Source organism: Panthera tigris, chromosome A3 (assembly GCF_018350195.1).
Source record: "Panthera tigris isolate Pti1 chromosome A3, P.tigris_Pti1_mat1.1, whole genome shotgun sequence".
Lineage (NCBI taxonomy): Eukaryota > Metazoa > Chordata > Mammalia > Carnivora > Felidae > Panthera > Panthera tigris.
In genome coordinates this window covers 108,036,268-108,054,067 of record NC_056662.1, presented here as the reverse complement: position 1 = coordinate 108,054,067, position 17,800 = coordinate 108,036,268, and the positions used below count along the sequence as shown (strand labels likewise).

The 17,800-nt window shown below is 44.0% G+C and overlaps 1 protein-coding gene across 2 annotated transcripts in view; it reads left to right on the top strand.

Moving 5' to 3' along the window:
- The window catches only part of GALM (galactose mutarotase), a 115,303-nt gene that overhangs the window by 52,353 nt on the left and 45,150 nt on the right, over positions 1 to 17,800 (top strand). The window contains exon 1 of one of the 2 annotated variants that reach the window (NM_001290593.1): positions 9,563 to 9,841. The exons of the other annotated variant lie outside the window; for it this stretch is intronic. Coding sequence (NP_001277522.1) covers positions 9,652 to 9,841 — 190 coding nt within the window. The 5' untranslated portion in view covers positions 9,563 to 9,651. Of the gene's footprint in view, positions 1 to 9,562; positions 9,842 to 17,800 lie in introns of those variants that run through there. 2 annotated transcript variants of the gene reach the window in all.

The window sequence follows — 17,800 nt, the reverse complement described above, 5'->3', positions numbered from 1 at the left end:
GGAATCATTTTATGGACTCACTGACCACCTTGATTCTGGCTGGACACCACTTTGATGTGCCCCTTGACTTTTTGAGCCAGGTTCACATGTCTGCCAGACCCTTCCCATCTAGCTAGATTCTTTGCCCTAGTTCCTCTCGGCTATTTATCAGTCATCAAGCCTTTCCTTATGCCCCCAAATTTCTACAATCAATTCTCTCAGCCATTTCCACCAGAATATGCCCCCAGGAGTCCAGGTGAAGGCTTTGCTGATAAGCTTTCCTATCCTGGCTTCACGTGTGAGGTCTCAGCTGCACTGCTGTTCCAGTATTTGCCATTAGGATCTTTCTCCTCCCTTCCTTGCCTTGTCTTCCCTCTCCTCCTAGAGAAGCCTTACTCTTTTATCAGTCAATGCCACCCATCTTGATGTACCTCCTAGACATACCTGAAACCATTCAGAGGGCCCTCATTCTTCATCTTTTTTTTTTTTTTTTTTTTTAATATGTGGTAAATTTTGACGAGACTTCTTCTACTAAGACCCTGTTAGGACAAAGTTACCTGGTCAATGATTGCCTTGCCCACATGCAGGGAGGGAGTCATGGTCAATTTGGTAAAAGGTGGCACAAAATTGAGAGACATGACAGAGGCCCTATGTGCTAAAGTCCAAGTGGAATGAACTAGCTAAGTGCTTCTACTTGGAGCAGAGGCTCAAGTCTTCCATGAAAGAGAGCTCCCCAGGAACTAGGGGGCTATACCACAGAGCCACCATTAACTAGTGGAGAGTACCTGCCAGCTTCAAGGTCATCCCCAGGGACCTCAGCTGGGTTCTACTTGGTGTAGTGCCCCAGTCACTTGCTCCCAGGAAATTCTTCCTGTGACTACACTGGGTCAACACTGACTCCTGAAAACCCTCCCTCCAACTTTGGCTCAGAGTCCTGTTTCAAGATACAAAGAGCCCATGTAATGTGGCTGACTAACTTTGACTTCTCCACGTCTTCCAGGGGAGCCAGTTCTGGGAGGGCTAGGGGAAATCCTATGTGGCTTGAGCTCTTCCTCCATTGAAAAACTCATCACCATCACAACAGATCACACCCTGCACCACCCACCCTCTGGACACGAACCTCTCCACGCAGAGTTATTTCAGACCTCGTCACTTTGATCCTTGGAATTTTAGCTCCACGCTCACAAAGGCACCATCATCTGGACTAATATCCCTGTCTTCTTCCAGATCCCTGGAATTCCTCCGACTCCTTTGTGTTCTCACCTTGGGCAATACCTGAAGTGTACCTGACACCTGTAGTCCCATCCTCCGTGTGTGCTCACAGCTGTCTGGCTAACACACGTCCAAATCACAGGCTCAAGATTTTCACTGTGTGCAAAGAATGGGAGGCACAAAGTGACCTTTAGCAACCCTACAAGGTCCCTGGAAAATATTTATTGAAATATTATCAACTTTTAGAAAAGAATGTGCTAGACTGCTCCAATATCTTCTCCTTTATACTACATTAACAGAACCCTTAGAAAACAAGATTATACATTTCCCAACTTACCCTGAAGTCTGATATGATTAAGTGAATAACTTCTGGCCAATGTGATATAAGGGGAAGTAACGTATGGAAGTTTCAGGATGTATCCTCAAAGGGGATACAAGAGGCCTGCCTCTTCTCCAACATTCCCTGTCCTCACCTCCTCTCCTCCATCCTGTTGCTCTAAATGTGGACACGGTGGCATACCTCCTTGGCTAAGCGGACTTCAGGCCACACCTTTCAGATAGTGAAGCAACAAGCTGTAGGGAACTTACGTGCCAGATGACCACATTGAGCAGAACTGCCATACTAACCCCAGACCACCTGTTGAGAGAAGCAATCCACCAAGGCCTTGAGCATCCCTGAACACCCTTTTTGAGGATGCTAAGAATCCAAGGCCCTGACCACTCTTTAGGCAACCATTTCTTGGGGTTGAGTTTCCAGTGAGCAGATTCATCTTCTCCCAGACAAAGAGCAGGCTTGCTTACCACTCACTATAAAAGTGGTAGATCCCAGTTGTAATGCAAACCCACTGTATGTGTCATGCCCAGCTTGGTTCCTCCTTGTAACCTCCATGGGTCTTGGAGGGCATAGGGAACCAGCACCAGCAGGATACACATGCTGCTTGCTATGCGGTGAGTGGTGAAATCCTTTGTCTCAGACCCAGGAATCTGTGTCTTCTGTCAGCCTCCATGAAACAGTAATTTATCAATTTGCAAGTAGGGTATGATCCCAGATCCTGACATCCCTACCTCTGGACTGTTTTTAGGGGAAAAAATCAACTTGCATCTCTCTTGAGCCACTGTTATTTTGGATCTCTGTTATAGGCAGCCAAACCTAATTCTAACAAATCAAAGAGTAACTTTTCAAAGTTCTGATTTGGCAAAACAAAAAAAGTGCTTATTACATCTTTTGAGAAATTTATCTTTCAAGCTGAGCCAAATGTGATCATTGAAAAGCAAGAAATTATAAAAATAAGAAGTATATGTTACTTGGGACCTCTCGAACAAGTGTCATAGAAGAATGAAGATCACACTATGACTGGTTAGCAGATACTGAAGGCAGTGAATCAAAGGTTACTTAATCAGGTTGGCAAATTCACAAGAGCAAATTCTCCACATTTATTCGAGCAAGATAATTTGTAGATGTTTTAGGTGCTTGAATGTTACTTTCTGCCAAGAATTATATTCAGCCATGCTTTTTTGATGTAAGATTCCATATTATGAGGAATGGAGTCCAGATGAACTCGGAGAGCAATTCCCTGATCCGCCTTGTTCTCAGACAAGGCAGGGGTGAATCTGCTTCAGGCTAGGCTGAATTCGAGTTAACATTCTTTCTCGAATGTTGGCAGCTCTTGTCCTTTGAAAAACAGCAGGGTAATTGAAGATGTTGAGAAAGGTTCAAGCAAGCTTGCGTCACTACCACATTAGTTAGGAGACCGAGGCCGACAAAGATAAAACAAGAATAGAAGCAAGGATGTGGCAACACCTGCTACCGAGCGACTGACAGAATGCTGAAAGCCCTTTGTGAGACGCAGGTACTTTGATGTGTCAAATATTCTAAATGCTTGAACTCTCTACAAGAATTCCCAGTGCATTTATTTCTTATTTTTGATTTCTAACACATTCACAATTCTCTAATGAAATTACCCATTACTCTTTTTGGTGGGCAAATCTTGTTTTAGCCTGGTCAGCATCCATTCTCACTTTGGGAATAGCATCTAGATTGTCCCTTGGATAATCACCCCTCCCCACGCCCCAGTCCATAATGTTGTGTGAGGCTGACTCAACCACACCAAGCACCAGGCAATTGGTTCAGAAGGCACAGGACTGGGTGAGACTCAACACTGGGACTTTTGTTGATACTGTTGGGAATGTGAAGCTTGCTTTGTCTTGAGACTGCTATTGTAAGATAATGTAAGTCTGGAGGTGCTAGAAATCATAGGTAGAAAGAACAGTCTGAAAATAGGGCAAACACAGTGGAAAACCGAACAAGAGGAAGAGAAAAACCAAGTTCTGTTGACGTAGTTTTAGCCCAGATCCAGCCATGCCTGAAGGGAGATTCGTCCACAGGCTTTTCACTATGTTAGCCAATAATTTCCCTTTATTGCCTAAGCCAAATTTGAGCTGATTTATAACTTGTGGAATTAAAAGAGTTCTGACTCTTGAAAGTATTGTTGTCACAAGGGACAACTAGAGGTGTTTATCCAGTCTATATAAAACCAAGGAATGTGCTCAGGCCAGTTGTGGCTTTAGAATTTCTATAAATAGGTGCCACAATCGAGTCAAAGGGAATGTATGAGGGACTTGTTTTGAAGCTGCTTTACATGAAATTGATTAAACATCTATTATTCATATCAAAATGGGGGGAAGGGCAGAGAAAAGAGATCCCCCCCCAAGCCACTCCCTTGGCAATAACATTCACTCAAACTAAGGAAAGATCAGTCAATAGGGTTTCCAGAGCACTATGGGGGTCTAATACATATCTGGCTATCAATGCTTACCTGAGGCAGGATGATACAGTGGAAAGTGCTGTGGATTAAAATCCTAGCTCTATAACCCCCCAGGCTAAATGACCCTGGACTAATGACTTAAATTCAGGGAGATCTAGTTTACTTTGCAAGGTTTATTATTTGATGTAAATGACATATTTGCATCCTTCTGCACTGCTTTTTTCTTCCTTAACATTATAATTATGACATTTATGCCTGAGGACCTATGGAGTATCTAGTGCATTTATTTTCCTGTTACGTCACATTGCATTACATGCGTATACCAAAATTGTTTTATCCATGTTTCAACTGATGGACTCTAGGTTGATTCCAAATTTTGATTCTTACACATAATACTGCTATAAATATTCTTACGTCCATATGCAAAACATCATCCAGGGTATATTCCAAGAAATGGAGTTGCTGGGTCATGGGCTGTTTCTGAGTTTTGTGCAAACAGGCTTGATTACATATTGACAAGTTGTCCTCCAAAGTGGTTTTTATCAATTGAGACTTCTACCAGCTGTGTATGAGACATGCTTCCCATCCTTTCCAGCATTCAAACACTCAATCAACAGATATTTTTTAGCAATCCACTGCTCTGTTCTAGCTACTAGAATATAGCAGTGAAAGTTCTCACTCTCATGGAGCTTCCATTTTCTTGGCAGAAGACATAATAACAAATCAACAAATGACAACATAATAGATCTGGAGGTGATGGGTGCCTCGTTTCCAGAGTGTATGGCTGCCAAGGATTAGCTCTTCTCCTTGGACCCTTCTGTACTTACAGTAAGTGAACGCAATGCCGTCTTGAGCCCATTGTGACCTAATTCCAGAAACTAATTTTTTAAACTTGTAATTACCATAAAAATTAGGAGATGAGCATTTTGCCCTGGCGTAATGTGTTCAAATTTGCAGGCTGCTTTGGACTCCAGGTTCCCCATTGACCACAATACCAGGCAGCATATAAGGAAGTGGTTAAATGCTCCTATCTCTGCAGTCAAACTGCCCAGGATCAAATCTTGATTTCCTGACTTACTAACCATGTGACCTTGAACAAGTTGCTTAACCTTGGTAAGTCTCAGTTTCTGTATCAGATAATGGTGCCTGACTCATAGGAGTGCTTATCATGGTGCCCAGTTCGTTCTTAGCACTTTATATTTACTAGTAATAATTAATAATAATTGGATGGGCCATTCATGTGATATTATTCCCATTTTATAGTTGAGGAAACTGAAGTTCAGAGGGGTTGAACAAATTGCCTGACCAGTAAGTTCTGATGACTTTCGGACCCAGGTTTTCTGATATCAGAGCCAATTCTCCACTACAGCATCGTAAATATGAATGTATCATGTATTCATTCAACAGTTATTTACTGAGCATCTAAAATTGCCAGTTCCTGTGCTTGCTTCTAGGAAATTCTAAAATAATCCCAGTATGACTGAACATCTCTGGGCCACCCTTAAATTACAACTACTTCGAGGCCGATCCCAGTGCTTTGTTTCACCCAGCATTGACTGGTAATGAACTCTGGAGATTTTATTGCAGGTTTTATGGAAGACAGAGATGAGCATTATATCATATTAAGCTGTAAGCTCCTGGAAGGCAAGGATCATGTTTTACTTATCAATGTACAGCCAGTGCTTAGCACAGTGCCTGGCACATACTCCTCAAATATTTGACCAATGAGCACGTCATACAGCAAAATTTAATCCATCTTTCTCAACAGCTTCTCATCTGCACCCATAATGCCTTCCCCAGCAGCTGCTCCAAAATTATTGATGAAATCGAGTTGACTTGAACTATGAAGAATTCTGCCTCTTGTCAACTTGAAGAGGTTCTTCCAGGTTTCCCTGGCTCCCAGATTTCTTCTGAAACCTAGTGTTGTTTCCGTCACAAAAAATTTGTGAGTCAAAATATGGAGTTTGGGAGCCAAACGTTAAGTAAACAATAACAACAAAATGTGCTCCTGGGCAGATAATGAACCATCTAAGATATTGCATAGTTGAGCACCCAATGAAGCAAATTGACAATAAATGCCATTCAAGTTCAGAGCAATGAGAAAGAGAACAGGAAGATGGTAACTTATTAACAGAAGAGAATCTATTCTGGGTCTCCTTATAGACAAACTGTGAGATATCATGAGTTGGTTTTATTATTACAGCTCAGAGAGTTAGGCATCTTGTCAACAGCTTAAAGCTTTGGAGCCGTCTCCATGGGCCCCAGATCTGACAGGTCCCAGGAATAGTACACATGCAGTGTCTTTGTAGAATGAGAAGGTGGAGTCCAGGGTCTAAGGGCTCAGATCTCCTCATTCCTGGCTCCCCACGCACTCAGCTTTGGGGACTAACTTCCAGTAGAGAAGAGAAACTGACCTCATTTTTTACCTGTCTACCCTGAGTCCTCAGGTTGAAAGAAAAGGTACCCACTTTAAGCAACTCCTCTTTTTGGTTTGTTGGTTTTGGTTTGGTTTTGTTTATTTATTTGGAGAGAGCCAGAGAGAGTGTGAGCAGGGAAGGTGCAGAGAGAGGGGGAGAATCCCAAGCCAGATCCCTGCTGTCAGCGCCGAGCAGAGCCACAAGACTGTGAGATCATGACCCTCGCGGAAGAGTCAGACACTTAGGCAGCTGAGCCACCCAGGCGCCGCTTTAAGTAACGTCTCTTGACATCAATGTCACAATTCCTTCTCTCTTTACCTCATGACCTCACCCCCAGTTCTCATCCCCAAAATAAAAAGAAATACTTCCTCAAATTTGAGGATGTTTCATTTTCAAAGGCACTACCTGGCTTCTGACCCAATCCAACCTTGGAGATGGAGAATATTTCCTTCCCTTTAGGGTGCTTCTTCCTCCGTTCTTTTTAAGTGCACAAATATTCCTTTATATATATTACCTTATTTTTTTAAGTAGGCTCCACACCCAACGTGGGGCTTGAACTCACAACCCTGACATCAAGAGCTGCATGCTCTACTGACAGAGCCAGCCAGGTGCCCCAAGTGCACAAATATTCCTTTAGAGCATCACTGTGGGACTCGGAGAATAGGATATTTTGGTAAGAAAAGTCAAGGTTCAAGCCCGACGGCTGACCTAGCACAAGGTAGTCCTATTTACGACAATATGTTCAGCCCTTAAAAGTGAAAGGGAAATGAAATGAAATGAAATGTACTCCTTACATCTTTGAGAGACATCATGGTATGTTTCATTTTCCACCAAGCCTAGCTACAACATCTCCCCTAGTGACACTTGGCTTTGGCCGTTCAAATGCATTCATCTCTTTCTGTGACAACATGAGCTTGGCAGAACATTGAGAACTGGAGGCTGAGAAAAGAAAATGCCGTCTTCCTGCCCACAGAAGAAGAGGTTCTGAGACATCCGTGCTAACACAGCATTGCCGAAAGGGCTTGTATATGAATCAGCCGCAAATGTTAGGTGGGTTGATGAGGATTGCAGAGTTTATGAGAATTTCTGATGAAGCAGCACGCAAGAGTGCTATCGGTTATTGTGTGAGTGTGGCGCAGGCTGTAATTTGACTTGTTTGGGTCTTTTTGTTATCATGTGTGACGCCTCACTAAAGCCTGTTTGTTGCAAGCTCTCTTTTTCCTTTGCTACCACAGTTCCCCTGCTTCATGAATGAGAATTGAGGTTTGTGGCAAGAATGCTAAGTATTCCTTCAAACGACAGACAGAAAGGGCTGAGAGGCAGTTATGTTTTATTCGCATCTGATTCCAGGAACACAATCCCAGTTCTCCTAATTTCCTAATCAGAGATGCATTTTGGCACCCACCACAGTCCAGTTGGAACCCCTCTGAAGTACCTAGAAACCGAACCAAAAGCAGTGTCAAGCCCAGAGGAGTATGAAGGCCATCAAGTAAAACACTTCCGGCTTCCAGCATCCTCTCTCTTCCTGGGCCCAGTACTGTCTAGAGTTGACACATTTCGCAAAGAAGTACACAGGCTCCTATATTTCATCTGGCAATCCTATTAAGGCCTTTAGGAGCTCTATCTTAGTCTTATGCCATCAGAGTCTATTTGGAGGAAAAAAAATCTAAGATTAGTCACCCAACCGTTGAGCAGTACTTCTCAAAGTCTGGTCCCAGGTAATCTGCATTAGAATCACCCAGGAAACCTGTGAAAAAGACAGATTCCTGAGTCTTGCCCTAGACTCACAGAATCTGAAATTCCAGGGATGGGCCTGGAAATATATATTCTTGAAAAATCTCACACACTTCTGAGGCACTCGAAAGGATGACAGTTATTTAATGGTCTGCTTGCCTTTTCCTCTCCCATCGGTACCTACTTATAACCTTTTTCTGCTTGTGGAAAGGAAATAATAAAAGTATAGTACGTGACATTTAGGGGGACCTCAATAAATACTCCCTTAATCCCTTTTTTAAAAAAAATTATGTTTATGTATTTTTGAGAGAGAGGGAGAGACAGAGCGCGAGTGGGGGGGGGCAGAGAGAGAGGGAGACACAGAATCCAAAGCAGGCTCCAGGCTCTGAGCTGTCAGCACAGAGCCCAGACCGGGACCGGAACCCACCAACAGTGAGATCATGACCTCAGCTGGTCAGACACTTAACGGACTGAGCCACCCAGGCACCACCGCCCCTTAATCCCTTCTTTTGTTTTTAATTTTTTTTTTTTAACGTTTACTTATTTTTGAGACAGAGAGAGACAGAGCACGAATGGGGGAGGGTCAGAGAGAGAGGGAGACACAGAATCTGAAACAGGCTCCAGGCTCTGAGCAGTCAGCACAGAGCCCAAACCGGGATTGGAACCCACCAACAGCGAGATCGTGACCTGAGCCCAAGTCGGACGCTTAACCGACTGAGCCACCCAGGCCCTCCCGCCCCAATCCCTTTTTAAAGGAACTCTGGACTTCAGGAACGAGATGGGGGTATGTCCTCAAGGCCCTTCCCCAGTCCCCTGAGGAAAAGAAAGTCAGAGGCTGCCTCTGAGCACCTCCGTGTAACTACACCTGACCCTGTCCAGGCTGCTACTCCAGGCCACCAGCCAGGAAAGCCTCTGGGCAGTGGCTCCAGCACAAACACGTCTAGAATTTTCACTGTGTGGGACAAATATAATGAATCCAGTGTGCAGAGACGCCTTTCTCTAAATCATCTCTGTATTTCTTTCTCCTCTGGATCCGAGTTAACTTAAAACCAGAATCTCCCCCAACATTCATCTTTCTCTAACTCTGCGCTCTGCATCTTCCAGCATTTTATCTGAAAGTCAGCCACCAAAGTTAACGAACTGCTAGCTCACTGCCTGTTGAGAACCGGGAGCCGGAGAAACCCCCCCCACCCCGCCCGCCCCCGCAATCTTGCAGATTCAGCATTTGGGTTTAGGAAAACTACAGGCCCCAAAATGCAATTTCACTTTCCAAAGACTACCACTCCCAACATGCAATGCAGCCAGAGTTAGCAAAGGAAAACCCCGTTTGGAAATTTTGCCTTCCTGTGGCCCTCAGGCAAAGGAAAGGTTTAGAAAGTCGCCAGAAGGTATTTTTTTGCAGGAGCGGTCACTCCCCAAATCCAGGCAAGGAAGGGGAGGAGTTTGGGCCGTGTCCCGCCCTTCTCCAGTAAACTTCTCCGACTCCAGGTTTGGAGGCAGAGTCGGAAGGGCTGGGAGTAGCTGCACGCCCCCACGCTTTCCCCATGGTTTCGGTGACTAGAGCCGTGTTCGGAGACCTGCCCTCAGGGGCAGGGACAGTGGAGAAGTTCCAGCTGCAGTCAGACGTGCTGAAAGTGGACATCATCTCCTGGGGCTGCACCATTACGGCCCTGGAGGTCAAAGACAGGCAGGGCAGGGCGTCAGATGTGGTGCTCGGCTTTGCAGAGTTGGAAGGTGGGTTGAATGCTGTCCCGGGCTGCGGGCGGGCCCCGGGCCCCCAGCCCTCCCGCATATGCCCCCGAGGTGGCCAGGATCCAGGGCGAGTACCCGAGCTCGTCACCCTCATCACCGCGAGGAGTGCTTGCAACCGGCAGACCCACTGTGTTTCCATCCTGTGTTCGGAAAAAGACACATGAATGGAAACAGCTGTAGGACTTGGTCTCTGGTTGTCCATTCAGGCTTTGCCTTAACTTAGAATAGTTAAGGGTCTGGGGCTCCCCGGTGGCTCAGTCGGTTAAGCCTCTGACTTCGGCTCAGGTCATGATGTAGAGGTTCGTGAGTCCATAGCTCAGAGCCTGGAGGCTGTTTCGGATTCTCCCCCTCTCTCTCTCTGCCTCTGTCTAAAATAAATAAACATTAAAAAAAATAGTTCAGGGTAAGATAAAACCCCAGCAACCCTGGAGCGATCTTTGAACTGCCAGGTATGCCGGGCAGGAGAGGGAAAAGCTGGCTAGAGGGGGTGTGGCTCCAGGTCTTGCCTTGTGTTCTTTCTGTAGGACAATCAGACCTGTCTCCTCTACTTCCTCTCTCCTTCATCAGATTCTCCTTGAGCCCTGGTTGTCTGAGAAATGCTCCTCGACATGGCTCAGTGGGTACAGACGGCTTAGCCACCCGGTCTGGTGTAAGCGCCCAGCGCGGGCTGGCTGCTCGGGAACCAACCAAGCAGAAGACCAACTCATGGTCTAGCAGTGAGGTCTCCCAAGTAGGACCAACTTTTATTTTATGGGGTTCCATGGGCAATTAGGATCATGAATTAATCCATGCATCCACAAGCTGTTCATTCAGTCACCTCACTCAGCGAGACAGACAAGGTCCTCACCCTCATGGAGCTTGCACTTTAGCTGGGGGGTTAGACATTAGCCAGATAGTCGCATTAAAAAAAAAATTACAGTTGCAGTTTGATCTCAGCAAAGGAAGGGGTCTGCAGTGCCATCTTGGCCCTACTGTGTAGCTAGACAGGAGGTGAGGTCTGAAATAAAGGTGGCAAAAGGAAACTGCTTGAAAATGAGTACGCTTTGCTCCGTGGTAGGGGCGTGGGCACAGCCTGCTAGAGAAGAGGTTTGAGGTTTTCCTTTAGGTGTGTGTTTCTTCTATCTGTTTGGTTCTTTAGATACATAACATGGCTCATGGTTAGAAGTTAACAGAAAACTGAGTATTGGTTTTCTTTGGTGGGGGTTCAGATCTTCAGTCAGAAGGCAAGAGTTGACAAGTGACAAAAGAGGATTCTTTAGAATGATTTTGCTGAGTCACCTCTCTCTCTGTGAGTACCATAACTATTTTCCAGGCTGACACAGAATCACAAAGAGATTACTTGGCTGGTGCAAAATTGCCCAGTGGCGTCGAAGAATTGGACCTACGTCCTAGAATATCAGAGCCAGCAAAGCTTTGGAGATGCTAAGCTGTCAGCCTCTGCTTTTATCGCCTCATTTCCATCTCTGCCTTATCATATGGCCCTCCCTCTGCACCTCTACACACACACACACACACACACACACACACACACACACACACAATGACTGCTCTCGCTCCTTATCAGTGTTCGTTTAGATGTAAGGGTCACATAGAGTTTAAAATACAAAGTGTCTTTGTGGAATTCTTATGAAATGTGTGCCCTGAGGGCATGACCGCTGGGAAGCACCAGTGTCTTCTCTTTTCTTGTTTCTTTTTTTCTTTTTAGTTAGTTAACATCCAGTGCAATATTGGTTTCAGGAGCAGAATTCAGCGATTCATCACTTATATACAACCTCTACTGCTCATCACAAGTGCCCTCCTTAGTACCCATCACCCATCTAGCCCATTCCCCACCCACCTCCCCTCTATCAGCCCTGTTTATTCTCAATCCTTAAAAGTCTCTTATGGTTTGTTTCCCTCTCTTCTCTTCCCCCCCTTCCCATGTGTCATCTGTTTTGTTTCTTAAATCCACTTGAGTGAAACCGTATGGTATTTGTCTTTCTCTGACTTACTTCACTTAGCATAATACACTCTGGTTCCACCCATGTTGTCGCAAATGGCAAGATTTCATTTTTTTGATGGCTGAGTAATGTTCCGCTGTGTATATAGACCACATCTTCATCCGCTCATCAGATGGACATTGGGGCTCTCTCCATAGTTTGGCTATTGTTGACAGTGCTGCTATAAACATTGGGGTGCATGTGCCCCTTCGAATCTGTATTTCTGTATCCTTTGGGTAAATACCTAATAGTGCCATAGCACTGGTGTCTTATTAGGCATGGAAGTGTTGATTTTGTGAGGGCATTAATACGGTGGAGTTGTCTCTATAAGTCTGTGCCTCTTGGGGCAGTCTGGATGAGGAAAGTATTATCCCCCAATGTTCTTAAAAGGGAGAAAAAGAAATCGATCTCCTTGGATTATAGTGATCTAGCGTGTGCTTTATTGCCCTCCATCTTAGTAACATCTCTTGAGAATGTTAAATAGCATTTTCTTATTAGCATACATCACAGACTTCACATAATGCCAGGTTGAATCAAAGCATCCAAAATATTCTAGGTGCTCATTCCTAGGCTATAATTTAGATGATTGAATTATTTATTCTAGAAGGAAAGTGAGTTATTTTCAGAAGAGGAGAAGTTGGAAAAAAGCCCTTGGAATATCAAGTAACACTTTCTAATATGTGCAGCCATCATCATGGCTCCTGGAAGCGGCTCCTTTGTTCCTTTTTTACACGCCTGTCTTTCAGTTTTTTCGTAGATTCTTTCTACAAAGATAGATATTGCTAAAGATAAAAGAAGACTTCATGTATGTCATAACGGGGAGCATTCTTGTCTCAGTCAGAATAGTGTGAAATGGGGCTCTGCTACAGTTTTGATCAGTTCTTGTGTATTAAAACCCATGTTAAGAAATTGGCGACATTGGGGCGCCCGGTTGACTCACTTGGGGGAGCGTGCAACTCTTGATCTTGGGGTTGTTTGAACCCCATGTTGAGTGTAGAAATTACTTTTAAAAAAATAAAATCTTAAAAAAAAAAAGGGGATTGACAGCAGCGATTGCCTTCAAGAGAGGCTCTGCATAGCCAGGGTGCAGGGGTAAGAAGGAGACTTTATTTTCACTGTCTATTCTTTTCAAATATCTGAATGTGTAAGTATTATGTAAACAAAACTGAGATGAATCATTTAAAGCTACAAGACATGACAGAATAAGGGGTTATCTTGACATTACTATGCCCCAGAATATTTTAAACCACAGGGAGGAGCTAAGCATGTACAATTCCATGAAACATGGTCCTTTTTAACTGCCAGGTTAGATGTGAACAATCTCCAGTTTCCCAGATAGATTATATCAACTGCTTGGATCATGGCCATGACCGGAGATCAGACTGGTTCAGTTTTTCCCTGGGAAAATGAGAGCTCTCTTCTGTAGAATTCTAAAGAGGTAAATCATACGATCTTTTAGTTACAGCCTAGAGAAGTCACTAATGCCTCCTATGAATTGTTCTGCCATTTTTTGTACCTAAAATATTTAAAAATGCGTTTCCTCTTCATGCCTCACCTACAGTCATTATAGCTTCTTTCAAAATCTGTGATGAGACTATTTGCCTATAAGCCACAGGTTTAAACAACCTACCCACACAACCAGTGCACTCTTGCCCTTCATCTTCCCTCCAGTTACCACCAAACACCCGGCTCTTACGGCCATGGGAGTCACTATGGAAAAAATAGAAAAAATAGACCTAGTGCTTTTAGAAAACCCCGGCCAATAGCGGGTGGAGGAAAAGGGACCGGTTCAGAGACCGCGGTGTAGGCTTGCAGATGCCTGAGTGCCCTTGTAGGAGTACTGGGGATTCCTGGTTTCAATCTCTGCTTTGTCCCTTAAAGTTATTTAACTTTCCAGACATGTTTCTTCACCTTAACTAATGGATAATGAGACTAAATGTGCTGCCGCCTGCGATGGTGTCTGACTGTAGCGAGCAATCAGTCGTTTTTATCGCCTTTCTTTCCCTTGCCCCCAAATGTCTTCCTTCACACTACTTGAGCGTTTTACCTCGCTTGATTAATACTGCAAAAAAGGGCATCAAGATCCATGTGGACAGCCAGCAGCTATTTGAAAATATTTAAAATATTGGGGACAAATTAAAAAAAAAATTTTTTTTAAAGGAGCGTGTTCATTCGGTTAAGCAGCCCACTTGGGCTCAGGTCATGATCTCACGGTTCGTGGGTTCAAGCCCCGCGTCGGGCTCTATGCTGACAGCTCAGAGCCTGGAGCCTGCTTCGGATTCTGTGTCTCCCTCTCTCTCTGCTCCTCCCCTGCTCGCGCTCTGTCTCTCTCTCTCTGTCTCTCTCTCTCTCTCAAAAATAAATATTTAAAAGAAATTTTTTTTTAATATTGGGGGCAATTAAAGTTCTTGTCAATTAAAGTAATGTTTGCTTTCCTCCGAAACAGGTTGTAGAAGCTTAGATTGGAAATAGTAGGTACTTTCATTTCACGCTTTTAGGGCACTCTGGCTGAAGTTTGGGCGGTATGAGGTGGATAGCATAGCTGGGGTCCGTGGGACGTTAGAGGAGTGGAAAAGTCCATAACGCTGGTTAAGGATCTATTAATATACTCTGGCCAGTCCTTTGCTCAAGAAAAGGGACAGACTTTTCCTCTACCCTATACCCCCCATCAGCAATTGAAAAAAAAAAAATCATCATTCATGGCTTGACCTAGAAACTTTTCCCTTTTTTATGGAAAACAGTATTTTCTGCATTTGAAAACAAGCATTTTAGTCATGTCCTATTCAGAATTTGGGGAATGTCACTTCTTGTAATTCTGATTTGATATGAAAGCTTAGTAACTTATGAAGATATTAGTATCTTTGTAACAAATAACATGCATTTGTTCCGAAGCATTTTTCAGAGACAGTTGAGAGCAGCGGTTTCTGGTGTTAAAAACTCTTCATCTAAACCAAGGACTGGCAGGTACTGCTTCTCTCCGTGGGCTGTTTACTGTTGCCAGAAAGCCATCTCTTCTGAGGGAATTCTTGTAAGCCCAGGAACCAGCAGCTTTGCTGTTGGAGTTGTCACTGTCTCCACAGCCGAGCATGTGGCTGGCAGAGTGGGGACTCCATGTACGTTTGTTGAATGGATCAGAGTAGGAATCAAAAGTAGACACAACCAAATAATTTTTGAACAAAAATTCTGCTTTTCTTCACATGTTTTAGCTCCTGAAAAGCAGATGAATGGTCCACACTGTACCTCATCGAGGAAATACAAATTAAAACAATAGTGAGGCCCTATCAGAATGGCCAAAATCCAGGACACTGACATCACCAAATGCTGATGAGGAAGCGGAGCAACAGGAACTCTCATTCACTGCTGGCGGGAGTGCAAGATGGTGCTGCCACTTTGGGAGACAGTTTGATTGCTTCTTACAAAACCAAACATATTCTGACCGTATGATCAAGTGGTCATGCTTCTTGGTAGTTACTCAAAGGAGTTAAAAACTTATGTCCACACAAAAACCTGCACACAGGTGTGTCTCACAGCTTTGTTCATAATTACTAAAACAACCAACCAAGTTGTCCTTTGGTAGGGGAAAGGACAAATGAACTGTGGTACCTCCAGGCAATGGAATATTACTCAGTGCTAAAAAGAAATGAGCCATCAAGCCATGAAAAGACAGGGAGGAACCTAAAATGCATACTACTCAGTGAAGAAAGCCCATCGGAAAGGGCTACAAAGTATACAATGCCGACTGTGACATTCTGAAAAAGGCACATTTATGGGGACAGTAAAAAGATCTGTGGTTGCCAGGGGCTGAGGGGATGGGAGGGATGAATAGGCAGAGCAGAGAAGATTTTTAGGGCAGTAAAAAAATGATATTATAATGATGGATACATATCATTCATTTGTCCAAACCCTCAGAATGTGCACCAAGAGTGAACCTTCCTGTTGAACTGGGACTTTCGGTGATAATGATATGTCAATGTGAGTTCATCAGTTATTAGAAATGTGTCTCGGGGCGCCTGGGTGGCTCATTTGGTTGAGCGACTGACTTTGGCTCAGGTCATGATCTTATGGTTCGTGGGTTCAAGCCCCATGTCGGGCTCTGTGCTGACAGCTCAGAGCCTGGAGCCTGCCTCGGATTCTGTGTCTCCCCCTCTCTCTGTGCCTTTGCTGCTCATTCTCTGTCTCTCTCTGTCTCCCCAAAATAAATAAACATTACCAAAAAAAATTTTTTTAAAAGAAATGTGTCTCTCAGATGGGAGGGGTGGTATCGATAATGGGAGAGGCTATGCATGTGTTAGGATAGAGGGTATCTGGGAAATCTGTACCTTCTGCTTAATTTTACTGTAAACCTAAAACTGATCTAAAAAATAAAGTCTACTAAAAATGAAACAAGAGGCTCCTGGTTGGCTCAGCTGGTAAAGCGTGTGACTCTTGATCTCGGGGTTGTAGGTTCAAGACCCCTGTAAGGTGTAGAGATTACTTAAAAATAAAATCTTTAAAAAATAAAAATAAGACAAAAGTAGATGAAGCAAAACCAAAGAAGGTTGTTTGGCCCTTTGGAACTCCTTTTGGTTACCTGGTATAAGGAGTTTTAAAGCTGTAGCTTCAGAAAGAGAGGAGGGAGGGGAGGGAGGGGGAAGCAGGTAGAGAGGTCAGCCTGGCCTATTCTAAGAGATGGTAGTAAGCACAATTCACCAGAAAGCCTTGTGCTTTTCAAATAATGTGATGCTTAAGAACAAGAACCCACAGGGCGCCTGGGTGGCTCAGTCGGTTAAGAGTCTGACTCTTGGTTTCATTCTTTCTCCACGGATCTGTGTGTCACGTCTGTCACATATCGGTCTTCATAGGTACAGGACCTGTCTGGGGTTGTCTCTTTTGTTCCATTGGTCTGTTCATCTTTCTGGGCCAGCACCACACTGCCTTAACTTAGTGAGTCTTAGGATCTTATAAGGCAAATCACTCATCTTGTTTTCTTCAAAATTTTATAACTATGTTGGCCCTTTGCTTTTTCACAGCAAGGTTAGAATTATCTTGTTTAGTTACACACACACACACACAAAAAAAACCCTGCCTTGGGGCACCTGGGTGACTCAGTTGGTTAAGCGCCCAACTTTTGGCTCAGGTCATGATCTCAGAGTCCATGAGTTCGAGCCCTGCGTCAGGCTCTGTGCTGACAGCTCAGAGCCTGGGGCCTGCTTTGGATTCTGTGTCTCCCTCTCTCTCTGCTCCTCTCTTACTCTCTCTCTCTCTGTCTCTCTCTCTCTCTCAAAGGTAAATAAATATTAAGAACAAAAACTTAGGAGCCAGACTATGTTCAAATCCAGGTTCTTTTGATAACGATCTGTGTGTTTGGGGCAAGTTTCTCAACTTTTCTGTCCTCAGTTTCCACATCTGTAAAATGAGGGTAATAATGGTGTCTACCTCATAGAAGTATCCTGAAGATGAAATGAGTTAGATGTAGAGTAGTTAGAAAGTGGCTGTCTTAGGAAGAATGTGGTGTGAGATGTTATGATAGTCCATGGGTAGGACTCTGAGGACCTACAGGTTAACAAGGGAGTGAACCAGGAAAGACCTGGAAGAGAATGATTAATATTTCACTCATGCCCAGCCAGTTGAGTAACGGGAGCCTGGGTGAATGCTTAAGAGTCTATATCCTGAGAGCCCTTCCAGGCATGGTAGAAATAGTTCATAGGCTCGAATTGCATATTCTCGTATCAACACAGATGGGATGGATGCAAAGAACCATAAGAAAGGGGGATAGAATTCCGAGGGTGAATTCTGAGTGAAAAACAAATGGGAGGTTTTTTTGCTTTCTTTAAACTTTTTAAAAAAGTTGGCCTAGAAAAGAGCAGATTACAAAGCAGCATGTATACTAAGACTCCATTTTTATAAAGAGAAGAAGAAAAGCACATATATCCATAAAAGATGGCGATATATACATAAGAATATTAACAGTAGTTCTCTCTAG